General features: G+C 34.7%; 1 protein-coding gene and 1 pseudogene across 2 annotated transcripts; one reads left to right on the top strand and one right to left on the bottom strand.

The window, feature by feature from the left end:
• Positions 1–1,197: 1,197 nt before the first annotated feature.
• LOC145576260 (bifunctional 3-dehydroquinate dehydratase/shikimate dehydrogenase, chloroplastic-like) lies at positions 1,198–8,996 on the top strand (annotated as a pseudogene). Its single transcript, XR_014098344.1, has 10 exons — positions 1,198–1,427; positions 1,972–2,077; positions 3,676–3,894; positions 4,220–4,566; positions 4,970–5,033; positions 5,716–5,824; positions 5,914–6,051; positions 6,901–7,049; positions 8,220–8,382; positions 8,631–8,996. The product of XR_014098344.1 is annotated as a bifunctional 3-dehydroquinate dehydratase/shikimate dehydrogenase, chloroplastic-like (transcript).
• Positions 8,997–10,078: 1,082 nt separating this feature from the next.
• Positions 10,079–10,660, bottom strand: LOC145575186 (aspartic proteinase nepenthesin-2-like). Its single transcript, XM_081633088.1, has one exon. The coding sequence runs from the start codon at positions 10,658–10,660 to the stop codon at positions 10,079–10,081; it is 582 nt and encodes a 193-aa protein (XP_081489214.1).
• Positions 10,661–16,976: the final 6,316 nt, after the last annotated feature.

Below are 16,976 nucleotides of genomic sequence, written 5' to 3'. Positions count from 1 at the left end.
AACCCAGTGGCGATTCCAGTAGACATCCCGCGTTCTAGTGGTGAATGCCTTATATTTTGGTACAGAGGTCACCGGTTCGAAACCCAACACCTTAACTTCCTTTCTTTTTTTCTTTTTTTTTTGGGTTTTTACTTATCCCCATTTCCCCCAATTCTCAATTTTACAGAAAGAAAAAATCGAAAAACCCTAGCTTCTTCCTGACTTCCTCTCCCCTCACTGTCATTGAAGGACCGACGCCACTCAGATCGACGTTGGCCGCAATTCGTCGGCGGCGGAACGGTGTTCTCCGCAATCCGCCTTCACCCTTCTCGGAGTTCTCTCTCTTCGACAGGTTTAGTTTTTAATTAATCTATTTTTTTTGTAAATTGTTAATTGAAATTGTGATTTAATTTCACTCATTTGTGAATTATGATTTGTGAATACGTGATTCTGTGAATGTAATGTAAAATGTAGAATGTTAAATTGTTAATTGAACATGTGATTCATTGATTTCATTGTATTTTACAGTTTGGACATGAAAGGCTTAGAATATTTTTGGAAAGAACGTGTGTCAAAATCACAAAAATCATCAGCTTGTTCATCCCCAAATTCTATTCCAATTGATGAACCACCTCAAAATGAATCTCCAACACCTCAAAATGAATCCCCCACAGGACCTACTCCTCAAAATGAGCCTCCAACACCTCAAAATGAATTTAATGAACCTCCAATTCCAGAAAATGAATCTCCAATTCCAGAAAATGAATCTCCAAAATGATTGTTTAGTCACATTTGTTGAGAAAGATATGTTTTTCCTAGTTAAAGATGATGATGTAATAGATCGCTTTCAAAACATGAAGACTCGTCGAGTTCAATTGTAATTTATTTAAATTTGTTTTTTTTGTTGTTGTTGTAATTGACATGTATTGTGCACACCCGAATTTTATTTTGAATTATGATATTTGATATCCCATAATTTGTTTGGAGAGTCCGAACCCATAACGAGCAAATCCTGGAATCGCCACTGACCTAACCTCTTACACTAAAAATTTGATAATCCAAAAAGATTTCCCCTTGTTTTCTTTTTAAATCTCCGAATATCAATCTCAAAATGTAGTTGTTAATCGTTTATTCTATTGTCAGTATATTCAATTTAGGGCTCTTCTAAGGTAGATTATTGAGTTATTGGGCCGATATTTGTGTTTCTGGTTTCAGTTAGCAATCTTAAATCTTCAAATGGGGGAATACATTGGAAGAAATCCGACATTGATATGTGCACCCATTATGAATGATACTCCGGATCAAATGTTGGTTCAAGTTAACAAAGCTAAGGAACAAGGTGCTGATTTGGTTGAACTTCGATTAGATTTTTTGAAGAATTTCAACCCAGATCATGATCTTCAGCTTTTGATTCAAAATAGTTCTTTGCCTACTTTGATCACTTTCAGGTAATCTTTAAATTCATTTTAATTTTGTTAGGGCGTGTATTCGTGACGAATGTTGGTTGAATTTATGAAAATTCTGGGTTTTTGGGTTTAAAGTATGAATTGGGAGTTGTGTAAGTTTAGGTTGATTCATGAAGTATTAATTAATTGTATGATGTTTTAAAATTCTGGGTATTTAGAATTTTGTGCTTATCAGAATTAGTGTATTGTATATTTGAACTATTGAACATTGTGAATTTTGAGTCAAAAACTTGACTGGAAATGTGATAAAGATATGGCTCTTGAGAGTGGAGAAATGCAGAGTGAGATGATGCTTTCAGCAGGGGAGACATTCCCAATATGCACTTTTGTAAAGTTTAGATGGTCAAAGAATGTTATTCTTGTAAGACGGAATTATTTACTTATCGGCAAATACTGAATATCGGAATTATTATTAAAACAAAATAGTTTGTTATAAATAGAATTTCGAATTCATAAATTAGGTAATACGAAGTACAATATAAACTACTTTTTCATAATTATTTATAATTGTTCATGTGGTATTTAGACCTACATGGGAAGGTGGTCAGTATGATGGTGATGAAAGCAAGCGAAGGAATGCATTGTACAGAGCCATGGAACTAGGAGCTGACTATATAGACGTCGAGCTTAAGGTTATACTATTCCTTTGTCTTTTGTGTTGTAAATCTAAACTTGTATTTATTAGTTTTCATGTTGTTGACAAGTTGATGTGAGAGGTATGTTTAGCTGATTGGAGTAAGTATAGTATTGTATGCAACAAAACGTGAAAACTATTTATATGAGAAAAATAGAGTTGCATGTTTAGTACTTTGTACTTCCTTAGTTTTTTTATACTTGCAACACTTCCTTAAAATGGAAATGTCACAATACTTGCAACACACTACAAATGGAAAGTTATTTTAGGGTAAATATGTCTAATTTCCCTTATTTAAAGCACATGGCCCACTAAATTACACTTCTAACAACCACTCACCTCATTTTAAAGAGTATTATATCATGTGAACCCCACATTTCTTAAATACCGTGAAAAAGTGTGTTGCAATTATTAAAAAACGGAGGAAGTATATCTCAAGATTCTCAACACTCTAGTCTTAAAGATAATGAAGAGACTTGAGCATCTTTAACTAGGATACAAGGATAAAGATGAAGAACGATGTTTTAGATAGATGATGTAATCTGCCCCCATAAGCAAAGTAGTCCATGATTTGGCCATTATCAATTTGTCATTTCACCTAAAGAAGTTGTTTGATATAATAATGATATGGTTTGGTTTGACTAAACTCAAACCATATTTTGACTAATTTTCTTAAGAAAATATTGTCATGTGCGGTCTTGTTAGGTTTGTCTCTATGTGAATTTTTCAAATATATTATTTTTGCAATTTTTACTAATACACTGTTTAATTTGAATCTTTGTGGTTCATATGGTTTAATTCTAATAAGACTGTTTAATTTGAATCTTTGTGGTTCATATGGTTTAATTCTAATAAGAATAAATAAAACTCTCACTTTTTTTTTTCCCTAATTCAACTTTCATATTTGCTATTGCACAACTTTGACCATTAATATATAAATATTTATAATAATTTGATACTTTGAAAGTATATAATGAAATTAACCTAACATTCTAACAAGATCTCACTTAACTATGTATTCCTTACGTATAAGTTACTAACATTGGTTAAAGTATGTGAATAATGCAAAATTTGTGGATTAAAAAGAAAAATTGGAGGTAGTATATTCCCAAAATAAGGTAAAGAGAACATTACAAGATCCATAGATTTATATTTATATATTTATTTGTAGTACCCCATTGAGGACCATGATACACTTTTGAAACCTAAAAGGGCAAGTAGAAATAGAATTAATTTATTTCTTAGACCTCTATTGTAATTATCTTACATAAAACTTATGCAAAGGGAATTATACACTTTTTCTGACTTTACATGGTATATGCCACTATGTTTATGGTTATTTTTATATAATGCTTATTAAAGAGCTATCGTGTCTCCTTTAGGTCTTGACTCAAATCTCACCAATCACCAATAGGATTTGTTATAATGAATCTTAGGATTTTTTATTGCACAAGTATGTCATTTATGTATAATGGTTTTCGTTAACTAACATGGGTATTTGTTACCCTATGTTGTTTGTGTTTAGATGATGGGACTTGAATGTTTGAGAATTAGTTGGTAATGAGGAAAAAATTTCTCATCATTTTCCTCTTGTAGGTAGCAGATGAGTTCTTTGACTCTTTTGGTGGAAAGAAGCCTTCAAGGACCGCAATTATTGTCTCCTCTCATAACTATCAAAGCACACCATCAGTTCAAGAGATAGGAAATCTTGTATCAAGGATACAAGCAACTGGAGCTGACATTGTAAAGATTGCAACAACCGCTACAGATATTACAGATTGTGCACGTATTCTTCAAGTACTTCCACATTCTCAGGTGTGTTAAAAAAACGCCGATGATTTATGTAGATAATATCTGTCAATACTGTCATATAATTTGGAAGGAGATCACTGATGAAACTTACATCTTTTAACATGATGCCTAAGTTCAATTTTCATGCAGGCAACCGGAGAGGGAGGGGGGGGGGGGGTGGGGGTTGAAGTATAGGCGTGCCTTAGTACAAGGTTTCTAATTCGTACAAAATAATTTGAAGCATAATTTTTTACTTAAAATTGTACAAAAGTGAGAATGATCTTGTTCCTTGTTTTTTATTTTATTGTCATGTTGAGTATTTGATTGAATTTTACATTTACATTTTCAGGTTCCAATGATTGGACTTGTTATGCGTGAGCAAGGATTGATGTCAAGGATACTTTGTGCCAAATTTGGTGGTTATCTTACTTTTGGTTCCCTTGAGGAAGCAGTAATTTCAGCTCCTGGCCAACCTACTATGAAAGATCTCTTGGATTTGTATAATTTCAGACGTATAGGGCCTGACACTAAAGTATTTGGAGTCATTGGGAATCCTGTTGCTCATAGTAAGAGTCCGCATATGTATAATGCAGCATTTAAGTCTATTGGCTTTGATTGAATCTATTTGCCTTTGCCGGTGGACAGTTTACCTAACTTTTTGAAGACATATTCTTCTATTGATTTTGCTGGATTCAGGTACCACTACCTTTCAAATTACTCATCAACTACTATTATAGTTTATGTAAGTTCCAAAACTGCTAACCCCACTTGTCTCATGTACACTTGGGAAAATAAAATTTTGTAGATGTCTATATCCCTACAGTTTCTTACAAAATTTTCTAATTAGCCTGACTATGAACTCTACTAACAAATCATATTTCAGCACGCCATTTGTGATATTTTGTGACGTGGCCGATGTCAACACTAGTCAATGTAAAGTTACTTATTCATTTAATTAGCTTGTGATATTATGTCATCGTTTTGCTATTGGAAATAGCATATTTACTGTATCATTATATTTCCTAAATAACAAATAAACATAGTTCTATTGCTATTTCATACTACGCTACATTTTCATCTGATGATGCATATTGTGCAGTGTCACACTACCTCACAAGATGGTTGCACTTGAGTGCTCTGAAGAGGTTGATCCCATAGCTAAGGTATAGCAACCCTCTTTGCTTTGATTTTGTGAATGAGCTTTGTTCATACTTTAATTTCCGTGGTCATTGATCGGAAACTTTAAGAGCTTCAAAGTGGACTACCTTCTCCTTTTTTCCTTTCCTCTTCTCATGGACTTCTTTCTTCGCATGGTTATCAATGTGCAACTGTCTGGTTAATTTTATATTTTTATGATCTACTAAGTTTGTCTTCTATGGAGGGTAATTATAGGTGAGGGACTACACCGATTCATCATTTCAAAATCTGATTTGGTGTAGGCAGTGCTCTCTCCACCTATATTTCTCTCATTTTATCTTATTTTATTAGTCCTGAACTTATTTAATCTGAACTAATTAACCCTTATTTTATACAAACTATTATTTTATTTGAACTAATGAATCCTTATCTTATTTTATCTTGTCGTATTAGACACTGTAGAAGGTGTTATTAGATCTTTTTAGAACCTATTAACCTATATCTTATCTGAACTTATTAGCCTTTATCTTATATTTTCACAACTCATCTGAATTTATTAGCCGTTATGTTATTATAACTAATTTGAACTTATTAGAGTTGAAGTAAGTCAAAATAGGTGAGCAGAATTCTATACACTCCATGCTTGCCCCTTAAATGCACGAATTAATGGTTTATTGAATGAAACTAATTCTTCCCAAATTCTAATAGGCAATTGAAGCCGTAAATTGCTTGGTTAAAAGACCAAGTGACGGGAAATTGACAGGTTTCAATTTTGATTATGTGGGAGCTATTGAAGCTATTGAAGAAGGATTGCAAGGTTTTTTAATCAAGTACATTTTATTTATCCCCTTGAATTCTTTCATCACACTATCATATAACACAACGCTGTTCCTTTTGCAAGTCTAGAAGGTGGAAGCATTGCACCAAGATCGCCCTTGGAAGGTAAAGTTTTTGTTGTTATTGGAGCTGGTGGTGCAGGAAAGGCACTTGCCTATGGTGGAAAAGCTAAAGGAGCTAAGGTGGTCATAGCTAATCGCACACTAGGTAAGTATTTTCCTTACTGCATTACAAGTTAGATATTGGCTTACCAACTCAGCTATATAATCGATAATTATTACTCTTACTATAGGGAAAAAAATCTCAAGCTTTTATTTTGTTTTTATTCACACGTTTTTACCACTCCTTTAAAACTTTCTTGAGTCTTATTCTCGGTTCTCTTTTAAAACTCTTCAAATTTTTACTCGGATGCTATTTCTTTTTCTTACTTTACACACCTTTTTTCAAACTCTTTCGACTGATTATCTTGTTATATCCTTTTTCTATATCGGACGGATCCTTATGACAATTCATGTTAGCCGACCCCAAATCATTTTGGGACTAAGGCTCTGTTGCTGTTGTACTCTTACGGCAGAAAACATAGTGGTTTACTAGTGATCTAGCCATCTAGGCATATTAGTGATGTGTATGTGGGCTTCAAACATGTAGAGGAAAACAATATAATTTTGATGCCAATCTTTGGTTGAAGATACTAGATATTGTCTTTCTTGCAGAAAATGAAAATATTATAAAATTTTATGTCAGTGGATTAACGTAAACTTTTGAAGCACTCAAAGGTTTTTTTTTTTTTTTTTTTTTTTTTTTTTTTTTTTTTTTTTAAGGCATCTATTTATTTAATTTTGTAAGTCCTTGGTAATTGAGATACGAATGAGAATTGTTTTGGATATGACGTGTAGCTAAAGGTTTCTACTAGCTCTCTGTTTGTGTTGCACACTTGCACTGCCGAAATATTGCCTTTGTATCTGTTTGTGTTTGTGTATGCCTTTGTTTTTTTTTTGTATATTCTTTTAGATTTGTATTAAAGGGATTTGCTGCTTTCTTGTTGTTTGATATAAGCAAGTGCTGTGGATTTAGCTAGTAACGTTGGAGGAAAAGCTATCAGTCTTGATGAATTAGACGACTTTGCTCCAGAAGAGGGGATGATTCTTGTAAATACGACATCTGTTGGGATGAAACCAAAAATATCCGAAACACCTATTTCTAAGGTTCAGGCCTCTCCTTTTTCTAATGCATTTTTCCCTTTAATTATTTCAAGTATTCTTCAATGCAGCATTTACAACCTATGCTCTGCTGGAAATTTAATTTCTGTGGGAATACAAAAAACCCCTCCCTGTTTGTTTGATTTCCGTGAGAATCATGGCAATCTATGATGTTGGGATACAAAATGATTTCTTTGGGAATCATGGTAGTTTATTGCATCACAGCTCACGTCGCTCTGCCATTGTAGGGGCAATGTTTCAGACATTTGACCACCAGACTTTATTTCATAATCAAGAGCATCATGATATTATTAGTGGTTTAGTTCATTTGTTCTAGATGGTGCCCTCATCTAAAACAATTGCAATGTGGATATTACAAACTGGTCATTTGTCCAGAAATAATCGCCACCTTTGGCCAAGAAAATGTCATTTGGAAAAGCATTTACATTTGACCGAATAGTAATATGTTAAGGCACACACCCCCTTACCCCCCCCCCCCCCCCCAACCCCTCTCTTTTCCCCTCCACCACCATACAATTCTTTTTTCTTCCCGCATACCTGATCTGTGCATCTCATCAGATAAACTTAAGCAGAGTGTTAACTTAGGAATTCAGTTTCCATTAGATGGTTTTTTGCTTGTCCTGTGCCCATGTATAAACCGAGTGACTGTTGTGCTTGGGTACTCATTTCTTATGAGACCTTTGCCTATTGTTTATCAACTTATCCCTTACCAGAAAGCTGAAATAAAGTAACTGAGTGTATTACAATAAAATAAAATAAAAAATAAAAATAAAAATAATAATAAAAGAGGTGTTGGAACTACATCACTGTAATATCTGAATCACCGGATGGAAGAGTATGATGTGATGTTGACATCTTTAGTGTACCATCCTGTTAAATTCTTACATTAAGCTCAACAATAACCCAGCTTTGGAGGAGACATAGAGATCATTTTTTTTAAAAAAATTGCAGCATTGTCAATCATTATTACTCCGAGTAAATTTGACAAAACGGGGTTGCGCTTCATATAGTAGCAATGTATAAGCTGCAATATCACTACATAAATGTTGCTTTGTCTCGTGCTCTCCAGTAATGTGAACATTTTACATTATTTCATGCTCAGTTTTGATTCACCATCAAGTTGAACCATGTTCCTTTCATGTATGTCTTCCACAGAAAGCTTTGAAGAACTATGCTCTTGTTTTTGATGCGGTTTATGCACCAAAATTAACCAGACTCTTAAAAGAAGCCCAAGAATCAGGGGCCATCATTGTATATGGTACAGAAATGCTTGCTAATCAAGCCTTCAGACAGTATGAAAAGTTCACTGGTTTGCCTGGTAAGATTCATAACTGGATATACTTGCTTGGAGTTGCTTCTCTTAACTTATGCCATCGTTGAGTTTTGAGGAAGGGAGAGCAGGATAAATGTTCTTTATTCTGGCAGTTACCACAAAATAAATCCCAGATTTAAGCAACACCCTTTATGAATGCTTCAATTCCACTTGATTGATTTTTGCTATGTTTCTGCTGATCATCTGATCTATTTCTTCTGCACTTGCTGACTTCTGTATTGCCTATAATACAGCCCCAAAGGAACTAATGAAGTCAGTCCTGGAAAAGAGCATGTGATGACAGATTTGTTAGGTATTTCCATTATATTCTCCCAGCCATTCTTTTGTACCAAATTGTGTTTTTTTTTTTTTTTTTTTTTTTTTTTTTTTTTTTTTTTTTTTCCTGTAAGCACGATGAGCCTGTAAACATTTTTTTTTTTTTTTCAAATGGCACGAGGCTACAAAACTGGAGGCTTCTTTTGTAGAGTAAAGCCGTTATAGAGGGCCTATAGGCCAATGTATCTTATTTTTACATAGTTAAGGGGAGTATCTAATTAGAAACCTTGTTTCTGTTCCTGCTTTGCCCTCCAGTATTGAATAAGTAATGTATCATTATACTCCCTGCAATGGTGAGAAGTTTTCAGGTGCTCCTACCAACTTACTGTGCAACACACCTTTTTTTTTTATAAAACCCGTATTACTGGTTTTAAGGCAGCTTGCTCTCAAACATTCCTAGCATTCGTGGTAGACGAAAGTTACCACAAATAACAGGCCATATAATTGCACATTGTAACAAAAACCAGTCTTGGTAGTACTAAAAGATCTCAGTTACGTTACTTACATAACGAGCTTTAGATTGAAATCCAATTTAAGGTGCTACTAGCCTATTAGGTGAATGGTATAGAACTCCCAGCTCCCACCTTCTGAATTCGTGGTCTCAGTATCGAGGCTAGCCGGCTACAATGAGCTGGGTTTAAATACCTGGTCTATGTGAGCTTAGACTCAATCCTATATGTACCTGACGAACAAAAATGTTATAAGAACCGTTGTGTAACATCATACAAATTCGCTTACTCGTGATTATTACCTACAAGTACTTATTCTTGTAACAGATCAGATTTTAACTAATAAACTGTTATTAAAGTTATCAGAACATAACTTCTTATTACCAATTGTTGCTCGTTCATCTTTAATTTTGTATTAATAAAATTATCTGAAATTTGGATATTTAAGAGATTTACATCGAGATGAATTTATCAAGGTTTCGTTTAAATTAGGAGCAGATGATTATAGAACTATTGAGCAATTGATAAATGTCAATGTAATAGGATCGTCTTAAATATTTAGGATTTTTGGGGCTTTGTATAGGGTCGTCTTAAATATTTTAGGGGCTTTGTATAGGGTCGTCTTAAATATTTTAGGGGCTTTGTACTATTGAGCAGTTGATAAATGTTTATGTATAGAGCGTTTTTTTGATGAGTGTATTTGGCCGGTAAGGGTAACTCGCAAAAGTTCAATAACAAATCGTTCATCGTAAAATATTTTCTAAATTGTGAATATGTATATAGCAAAATGGCTTTAATAATTTATTTGAAAACAACATTTTTATAGTTATGTCCTCTGAACACACCATGAGCATAAACTAATTTACGCTAACATGGTAAATTAACAAGAACAATAACAAGTTTGATTTAAAATGAAGCTAAAGATTCTCTTGGCATCTCTGAGGAGCAAAAGATAAAATCATATTTTTCACGTCAAATGAGAGCTTAAAGTTAGCTAGTTGATAAGCACCAAGGAGACAAGGTCCTGGATCAGGAACTTGGCCAACTACCATACAAAAACCATCGATTGCATCGAGCTTAACAAACATGTTGTCCTTGTCCATTGTCCAATCGACCTCCCCTCCTTGGTCTCCTTTCGAAAAGTGAAAGACCACGGATGGATAGCTTTGGCCTTCTTTAGGTGTCGACGTGTAGCAAAGATCAAAGGCTTGTTCTTCGATAGTCTGCCAACCGTATTGAGCAAAGTAGTCCACCATGGCTGCACGTAGGGGTTGATATACACTTCTAGGTAGTACTGTGGGTGGTGCACCCCAGTCGACGAAGAACCCTGTGCCTTTAGAAGGGTCATCATCTGTTAATGCACATATAGAAGGATCAAATGAGAGTCTATTTCCGTTTACACTTATACCACTAAAATATATATGGTATCTATCTCTTGAATTCATAGGAATTTGTTGGACATTAGGTCCTTCTAGCTTGGCCGCATCACCAAAATACATTGTAGATTTGCCAAGGTTCGGCTCGGCCCAAGATGTGAGACAAAAGGAAAACTTCCCTTGAATTTGGGCATCAAGTTGGTTAAGGAATGACGGGTGAAAGCCCAAATAACCCTGAAATTGTATTTTGGGGCCCATCATTTCGCCCGAAGTTGATGTTCTTGTTGATGAGACCGCACCCGAATGCTAGATCTTGAATAAATTTGGGTTTTTGGGTTTCTGGATTAAGGAATAAAAATGTGTCCGTCCCCATGGGACCAGAGGAAGACACTGCCCCGTTCATATATTCATTCAAAAACCCACATGATCTATCATAAATGTATTTAGGTTCACATCGCGGATCATCAGGGCTAAGTAATTTATACGTTAAAGAATTTTGAACTCGAGGGTTTCCACCACTTACCTCGAAACATGGGTTGCATCCGTCGCATTGTACCCAAGTATTGTCATCCCCACTGTCTAAAAGAAGATAAGGGCCGAAAAGATTTGAGCTTGTGCCAAAGAAGACTTGCGTTACGAAAAAATTGCTTAGCCTCCACCATACGGTGGATTCGAGTGAGTTTGTACTTGAGTCCGAGCCCCTTCTTTTACGATATGTTGATGCTCGTGACAAAGATATATTCATAAGGAATTGGTAGCGTTGTTGGGTGGTTAAACTTTGAGGTACAATTTGTAATTCACTTGAGTCTATGGGGATCATCGGCAAAGAAAATGAGCTTGTTTGAGGGAATATGATGGATGTAGTAATAATGTATAAGAAAAAAATGAAATTTGTTGGTGCCATTTTTGATTTTTTTTTTTTTTTTTCCTAGGGAACGTTTGATAGCCTTGGAATGAATAATGCAAATGAAAGATGATATATATTGTAAGTTTGTAACCCTTTTATGGCTATTATATAGGAAAAAAAAAAGGTATTAATAATATTAATTATTCTAATTAAATGGATAACGATTTATTTATGTTCAAGATTAGACATGCATGCATAGTGTGAAAGCTATTAAATCAAAAGTGATTTATTTCCAAAATTATGAAATCATATTTACATACATTAAAATTGTTGTGATTTATTTCCTTTTTTTTTTTTTACAGGGTGATTTATTTCCTACTATGACCCATGGAGACAATAGAGTACAACTCTAGAAATGTAACCAACAGTGCGTCTACAATATAGTACGAAGTGTATATGTCCATGTTATACAAATATATTGCTGAATAAAATTCATACCAAAAAAAAAATCAACAACTCAACAAGTAATTAATCATGAAATCATATATAGTAAGGGTCTGTTCTGTTCACCTTATTTTCACTTATTTCAGATCTAATAAGTTCAGATAAGTTAAGTTCAGGAAAAATAAGTTCAAATAAGTTAAGTTCAGGAAAAATAAGTTCTAATAAGGGTTATCCAAGTTCAAATTACAACTAAAATAAGTTCTAATAAGGATTACCCAAGTTCAAATTACAACTAAAAAAAGTTCTAATAAGTTAAGATAAGTTAAATTAAGTTCAGATAATTTCAGATAAATCAAGTGAATAGAACACACCCTTATTAATAATCTATAATAATTAAGTATACATCTATTATTGTATTATGCATTGCATATAACTCAAAAATATATTGTTTGTATGTGTGTATATAGTATTTCCCTTTTGCGTTAAAATAATATGTCAAAACTCAAAAGTATAATGAAGTATTTAGGCTCTCTTTTTTTTTTTTTTTTTTTTTTTTTTTTTTTTTTTTTTGTCACGCTATAAGATTTAGAATCTTTTGATGAATAATACTTAAATACGGAATAGTTAATTACCTCAGTTTTTATGTTTTCCTAATAATATCATATGTCATATTTGTTGGTAACTATTGTGTTATCATACTTTAAGTAATAGTTATAATACAACATACTTCTAAAGTTAACTCTACTCTTCATTTGACTGTTATTTTTTGGTGCCCAATCATACAACATACTTCTTTTGTATTTGTAAGCTGATCACACTTTTGGAGTTCAGTCATTAAGCAAGAGATGTTTAAGAATTTTTCCTAAGAAATTTGAATTATCTATTTGATTTGCAAATTTTATTAAGGTGAGTCTTAAGCATTAATTTTATTTGTAAGTTGATCACACATAATAGTGTTAAGCAAAAACCTTGTTTAAGTCTGAACAGTCATATGAGATAATCAAAAACTAGTCATCTGACTGCTCGCCCGCCCACCGTAGCTCACGAAGCAATCAACCATGGCTGGCCTTAGCTTAATGGCTAGTATGCAGATTAATACAGTATATGATGCATCAGAATCATTGAAAAGCCCCTTGGTAATTTGTCCACCATGCTAATTCATTGCACATATATAAATATAAAAATGGGTGAATATTGCTCAAGAATAAATAATGTACTTTAATTTTGCATTCATAGGAGTTTGTTGGACATAAGGCCCACTAATTTCGGCACGGTCACCAAAATGGATCGTAGACTATGGATTATTGTATAAGATTATTGGGGTTTGTATTTAGCCCAAAGTCCAAAATATTGTTTATATATAAGTAGAGGCACCTCCTTCATTGCATTAACACTTTTAATGTCAAATACCCAATTTAAAATCAGCCAAAAACAAATCAATAAATTAATCATTAATAAATAATAACTATATACTAAAAGATACATAAGCAATGACATAAGTCATATTGTCATCTCCATCTTGATTTGCCTTTTTTTTTTGGAAAGTATGTAAGCTTTTAATGAGAAAAACAAATATAAAAATACCTTGACTAATGTAAATCAATCATAGCCAAAATTTTAGATTTTAGAAAGAATAAAAATAATATCACATTAGGAAAATCTAGATAATGATTACAATGTGTAATATAAGTTAATTTAGATGTACACAACCTTATTTACATGCAAATCAATTATGGGCTATATCTTGAATTTTAGAAAGAGTAAAATAGCAATCAACTGCAATAAGAAAAATATCATTTAGACTATATATGTTAACAATCCATTAAAAAAATTATCGATATTTGATTAACAAAATAAAATATTAAAAGTACATAGACATAATACATTAAAGATATGATACATAAAGGTTTAGTTCTTAAAAAAAATAAAAAATAAATAAATAAAATAATAAAAAAAAATAAAAAATAAAAAAAAATAAAAAATAAAAACAAACAATACCATATCTTTAATATCCATCTGAATAAAGGTGCTTGGCCCTCATTTGCACCAAAAAAAAAAATCTTTAATATCCATCTCCCTGTCCATATATATATATATATATCCATCTCCCAAATCATCCTTAATTAATTACGGAGTACATAAAAATATATTTGAGTAATCTGACTATATGCTAATGTATGATTCACATAATCATATCAATCAGAGCATAGTAAAATAGCCCCGTTCACTTCACCTTATTTTTGCTAAACTAAAATATTTTTACTGAACTGAAATTATTTTTGCTAAGTTTAAATTATTTTTACTAAACCGAAATTATTTTTACTGAACTGAAATTATTTTTACTTATTTTCTATTACGAGTATATTTCTTCTTTATAGTTACTGAAATGAACTTATTTTTACTAAACTGAAATTATTTTTACTTAATATTATTTTTTTAAGGTGAAGTGAATAGAGCCTGAAAACTTTCAAATGCACTGTGTATCCCTGAGGTTTGTAACAAAAATGCATCAAATATCTTGATCATCTAACAAATGCACATATCATTGACTTATCAAACTATAATAATGCCCACACATTGACTCACTTTTAGTACTTTATATTTGTGCAGTAAAATCGCCAAAAACATAAATTATATCAAAATTTGAAGGGAAATTCTCAATGGTGTTCTTAAGGTTTTTATTTTTCTCAATGGTAAATAGCAAAAAAAAAAAAAATCAGATTATCTTAGGTAATCAACTACTTGTGTTACTAATTCAATGGTGACATTAATGAATTTAATCTACAATTTCAGGCCTAACCATAGTTATTAAAAGGTGAATTGACTAATATACCCTTAAAAATGAGATTTTTCCTTCATTTTTTAACAATTAAATTATTTTTTAAAAAAAAAATAAAAACCATCAACCACACACACTTTCCCCTAGCCACCACAACTAGCCAATTGCCAGCCACCACCCACGCCCCCAGCCTCGATCTCCCTTCCCCCGATGCCGCACGAACCACCAGCCCCCTCCCTACCCCCACGAAACTCTAAACCCTTTAAAAACCATCCCTAACCCTTGAAATACCCCAACCGAAACCCCCCGAGACGATCCCCTAATCGATTTTATTTCACCCAATTCACCCCAAATTTCCTCAATTGCAATAACAATGAGCCCACCAACAATGGCGTCGAAAAACCCTAAACCCCAAATATCATCTAAACTTTCAATTCCAATGCCGACAAATCACCAATAACCTCGTCGATCTCGACCTAGGGTTCGTGAAGTTAGCTCCAGATTCATGTTACCTGCGGTAAAACCTCCGACGAACATCTAGAAGCAAATATTGGGATTCCGCCTCCTCGAAGTTGTTGAAGGCTAATCGAATTTGCTCCAATGGATAAAAATGATGATGATGGTGGTGGTGGGTGTTCTGTTAATGGGGATTGTGAGTCATTGACATCGGTGAGAGAAGATTGATGGCGTAAGGCAGGACGTGGTGTTCTGTTCATGGGTGGGCATGGCCGGCGCCGACCGGTATCAAGAGTCGAGGCTGGGCGGGCAGGGGGTGGCGGGTGAAGAAGTAGGTGGTGGGTTTTTTTCAATAAGGGTATTTTAGGCATTCCTCTTTTCCTTACCTTTTAAAACATTAACCATGATTAATATTTCCATAAAATGCTTAACTAATGTTACCACTAAATTAGTTTTATAAATTATAAATTATCAAAGATAATTTGAAATTTTAGTGTTTACCATTGAGGAAAAAAAAAACTTGATAAGTATGTGTTTTGGGTAAAAATACCCTAGGCCAGTTGGCCCAATCAGAGTCCGCCACGTGTCACTGGAAGGGGCGCCACCTTGGACCTCCCAGGGAACGACACGTGGTAGATGGATAAAAGGACCTGGGATTGGCGGCTTTCAGGCCCAAATCCCGAGGTCTGCAAAAGCTGCGTGAATATTCCCTAGGGCACGAAACCCTATGGAGTGCACGTTTTTCGAGAAGCCTATAAATAGGAGATGACCTCCTATTTATGGCTACATTGAATACGTCTTTACGTACAAAAAAACCTTCTACACTCCTTACGAGGAATATTCAGTGATTACTAATCACTGTCAGAACTGTCACTCTCAAGAGAACAGTACACCCGAGCTCGGAATCCGAGCAGATAACCTTTTCATTCCGCACCTTATTCTTCGGACTTAGACTAACTTAAGCTTCGGAGGCGGACCACCGACCATTCGGTGCTCCGTTGTTTTGCAGGTACAGGCATCCAAGCGAGCATCCAGTCTTAGTGTTGTAACTCTCCCAAGGGACTAAAAAAAAACCCCGAAACATTTGGCGCCGTCTGTGGGGAGAGTACCTCTAAGATGGCCTCTTTGGAAACTGTACCAATTTCTGTAACCAATCGGCCTCCGGAAACCAATCGGCCACCGGAGACCAGACAGCCACCAGAGACCAATCGGTCCTGGAAGAAGTATTGGTCCAGTCGGACTATGACTCAGGTGACGACGGTGACGTTGAAACCTATACTGCCAGAGATGGGTCCCTCATCTCCAGGCGCATCCGCGGCAAGGAAAAGCGGGAGCGTCCTCATTCTCAGAATGTTCCGAGCAAACCAGCCGGACATCCAAAGAAATCGACTGATCCTACCCAGACGGAAGGGTCAGACCCGGTTACCAGAGACGAGCTCATGAAGCTTGTGAGCACTCTCTGTGGAGAGATAAAACAACTCACCAACAAGAAGTCGGCTACTCCTGCCAAGGAGCAGTCGGCCAAGAAGTCAGCCCAGATGGGCAAGCACAAATCGGTCAGGGACCGTCAGCCGACTCCTCATCCTAAGGAAAAGGCCCGGCCTCAGTTTGACCTTTCAAGACTCCGTTTCCCAGAAACGGTTGCAAGAAAAGCCATTCGGCATGTTCAGCCGAATGGTAATAAGAAAACATTCTCTGATGCTCGACATTACATCGAGCGGAAGAGGAATAAGCTTTCGGAGTCGGCCTCAACGTCGACTTATCACGACAGCTTCCAAAATACCTCGAGGTATTCACAATCTGTGCATGAGACTCCAATAAGCAGCCCCCGGGTTCAAGTTGGACCTCATGTAATTCAGCCGGCTCCGTACATGGCTCAGCCATTGTACCAAACGCCTGCTCAACCTTACATC

Source organism: Chenopodium album, chromosome 13 (assembly GCF_948465745.1).
Source record: "Chenopodium album chromosome 13, dcCheAlbu1.1, whole genome shotgun sequence".
Classification (NCBI taxonomy): Eukaryota; Viridiplantae; Streptophyta; class Magnoliopsida; order Caryophyllales; family Amaranthaceae; genus Chenopodium; species Chenopodium album.
The sequence above is the reverse complement of the archived record's forward strand: the minus strand, read 5'-3'. Positions and strand labels throughout refer to the sequence as shown.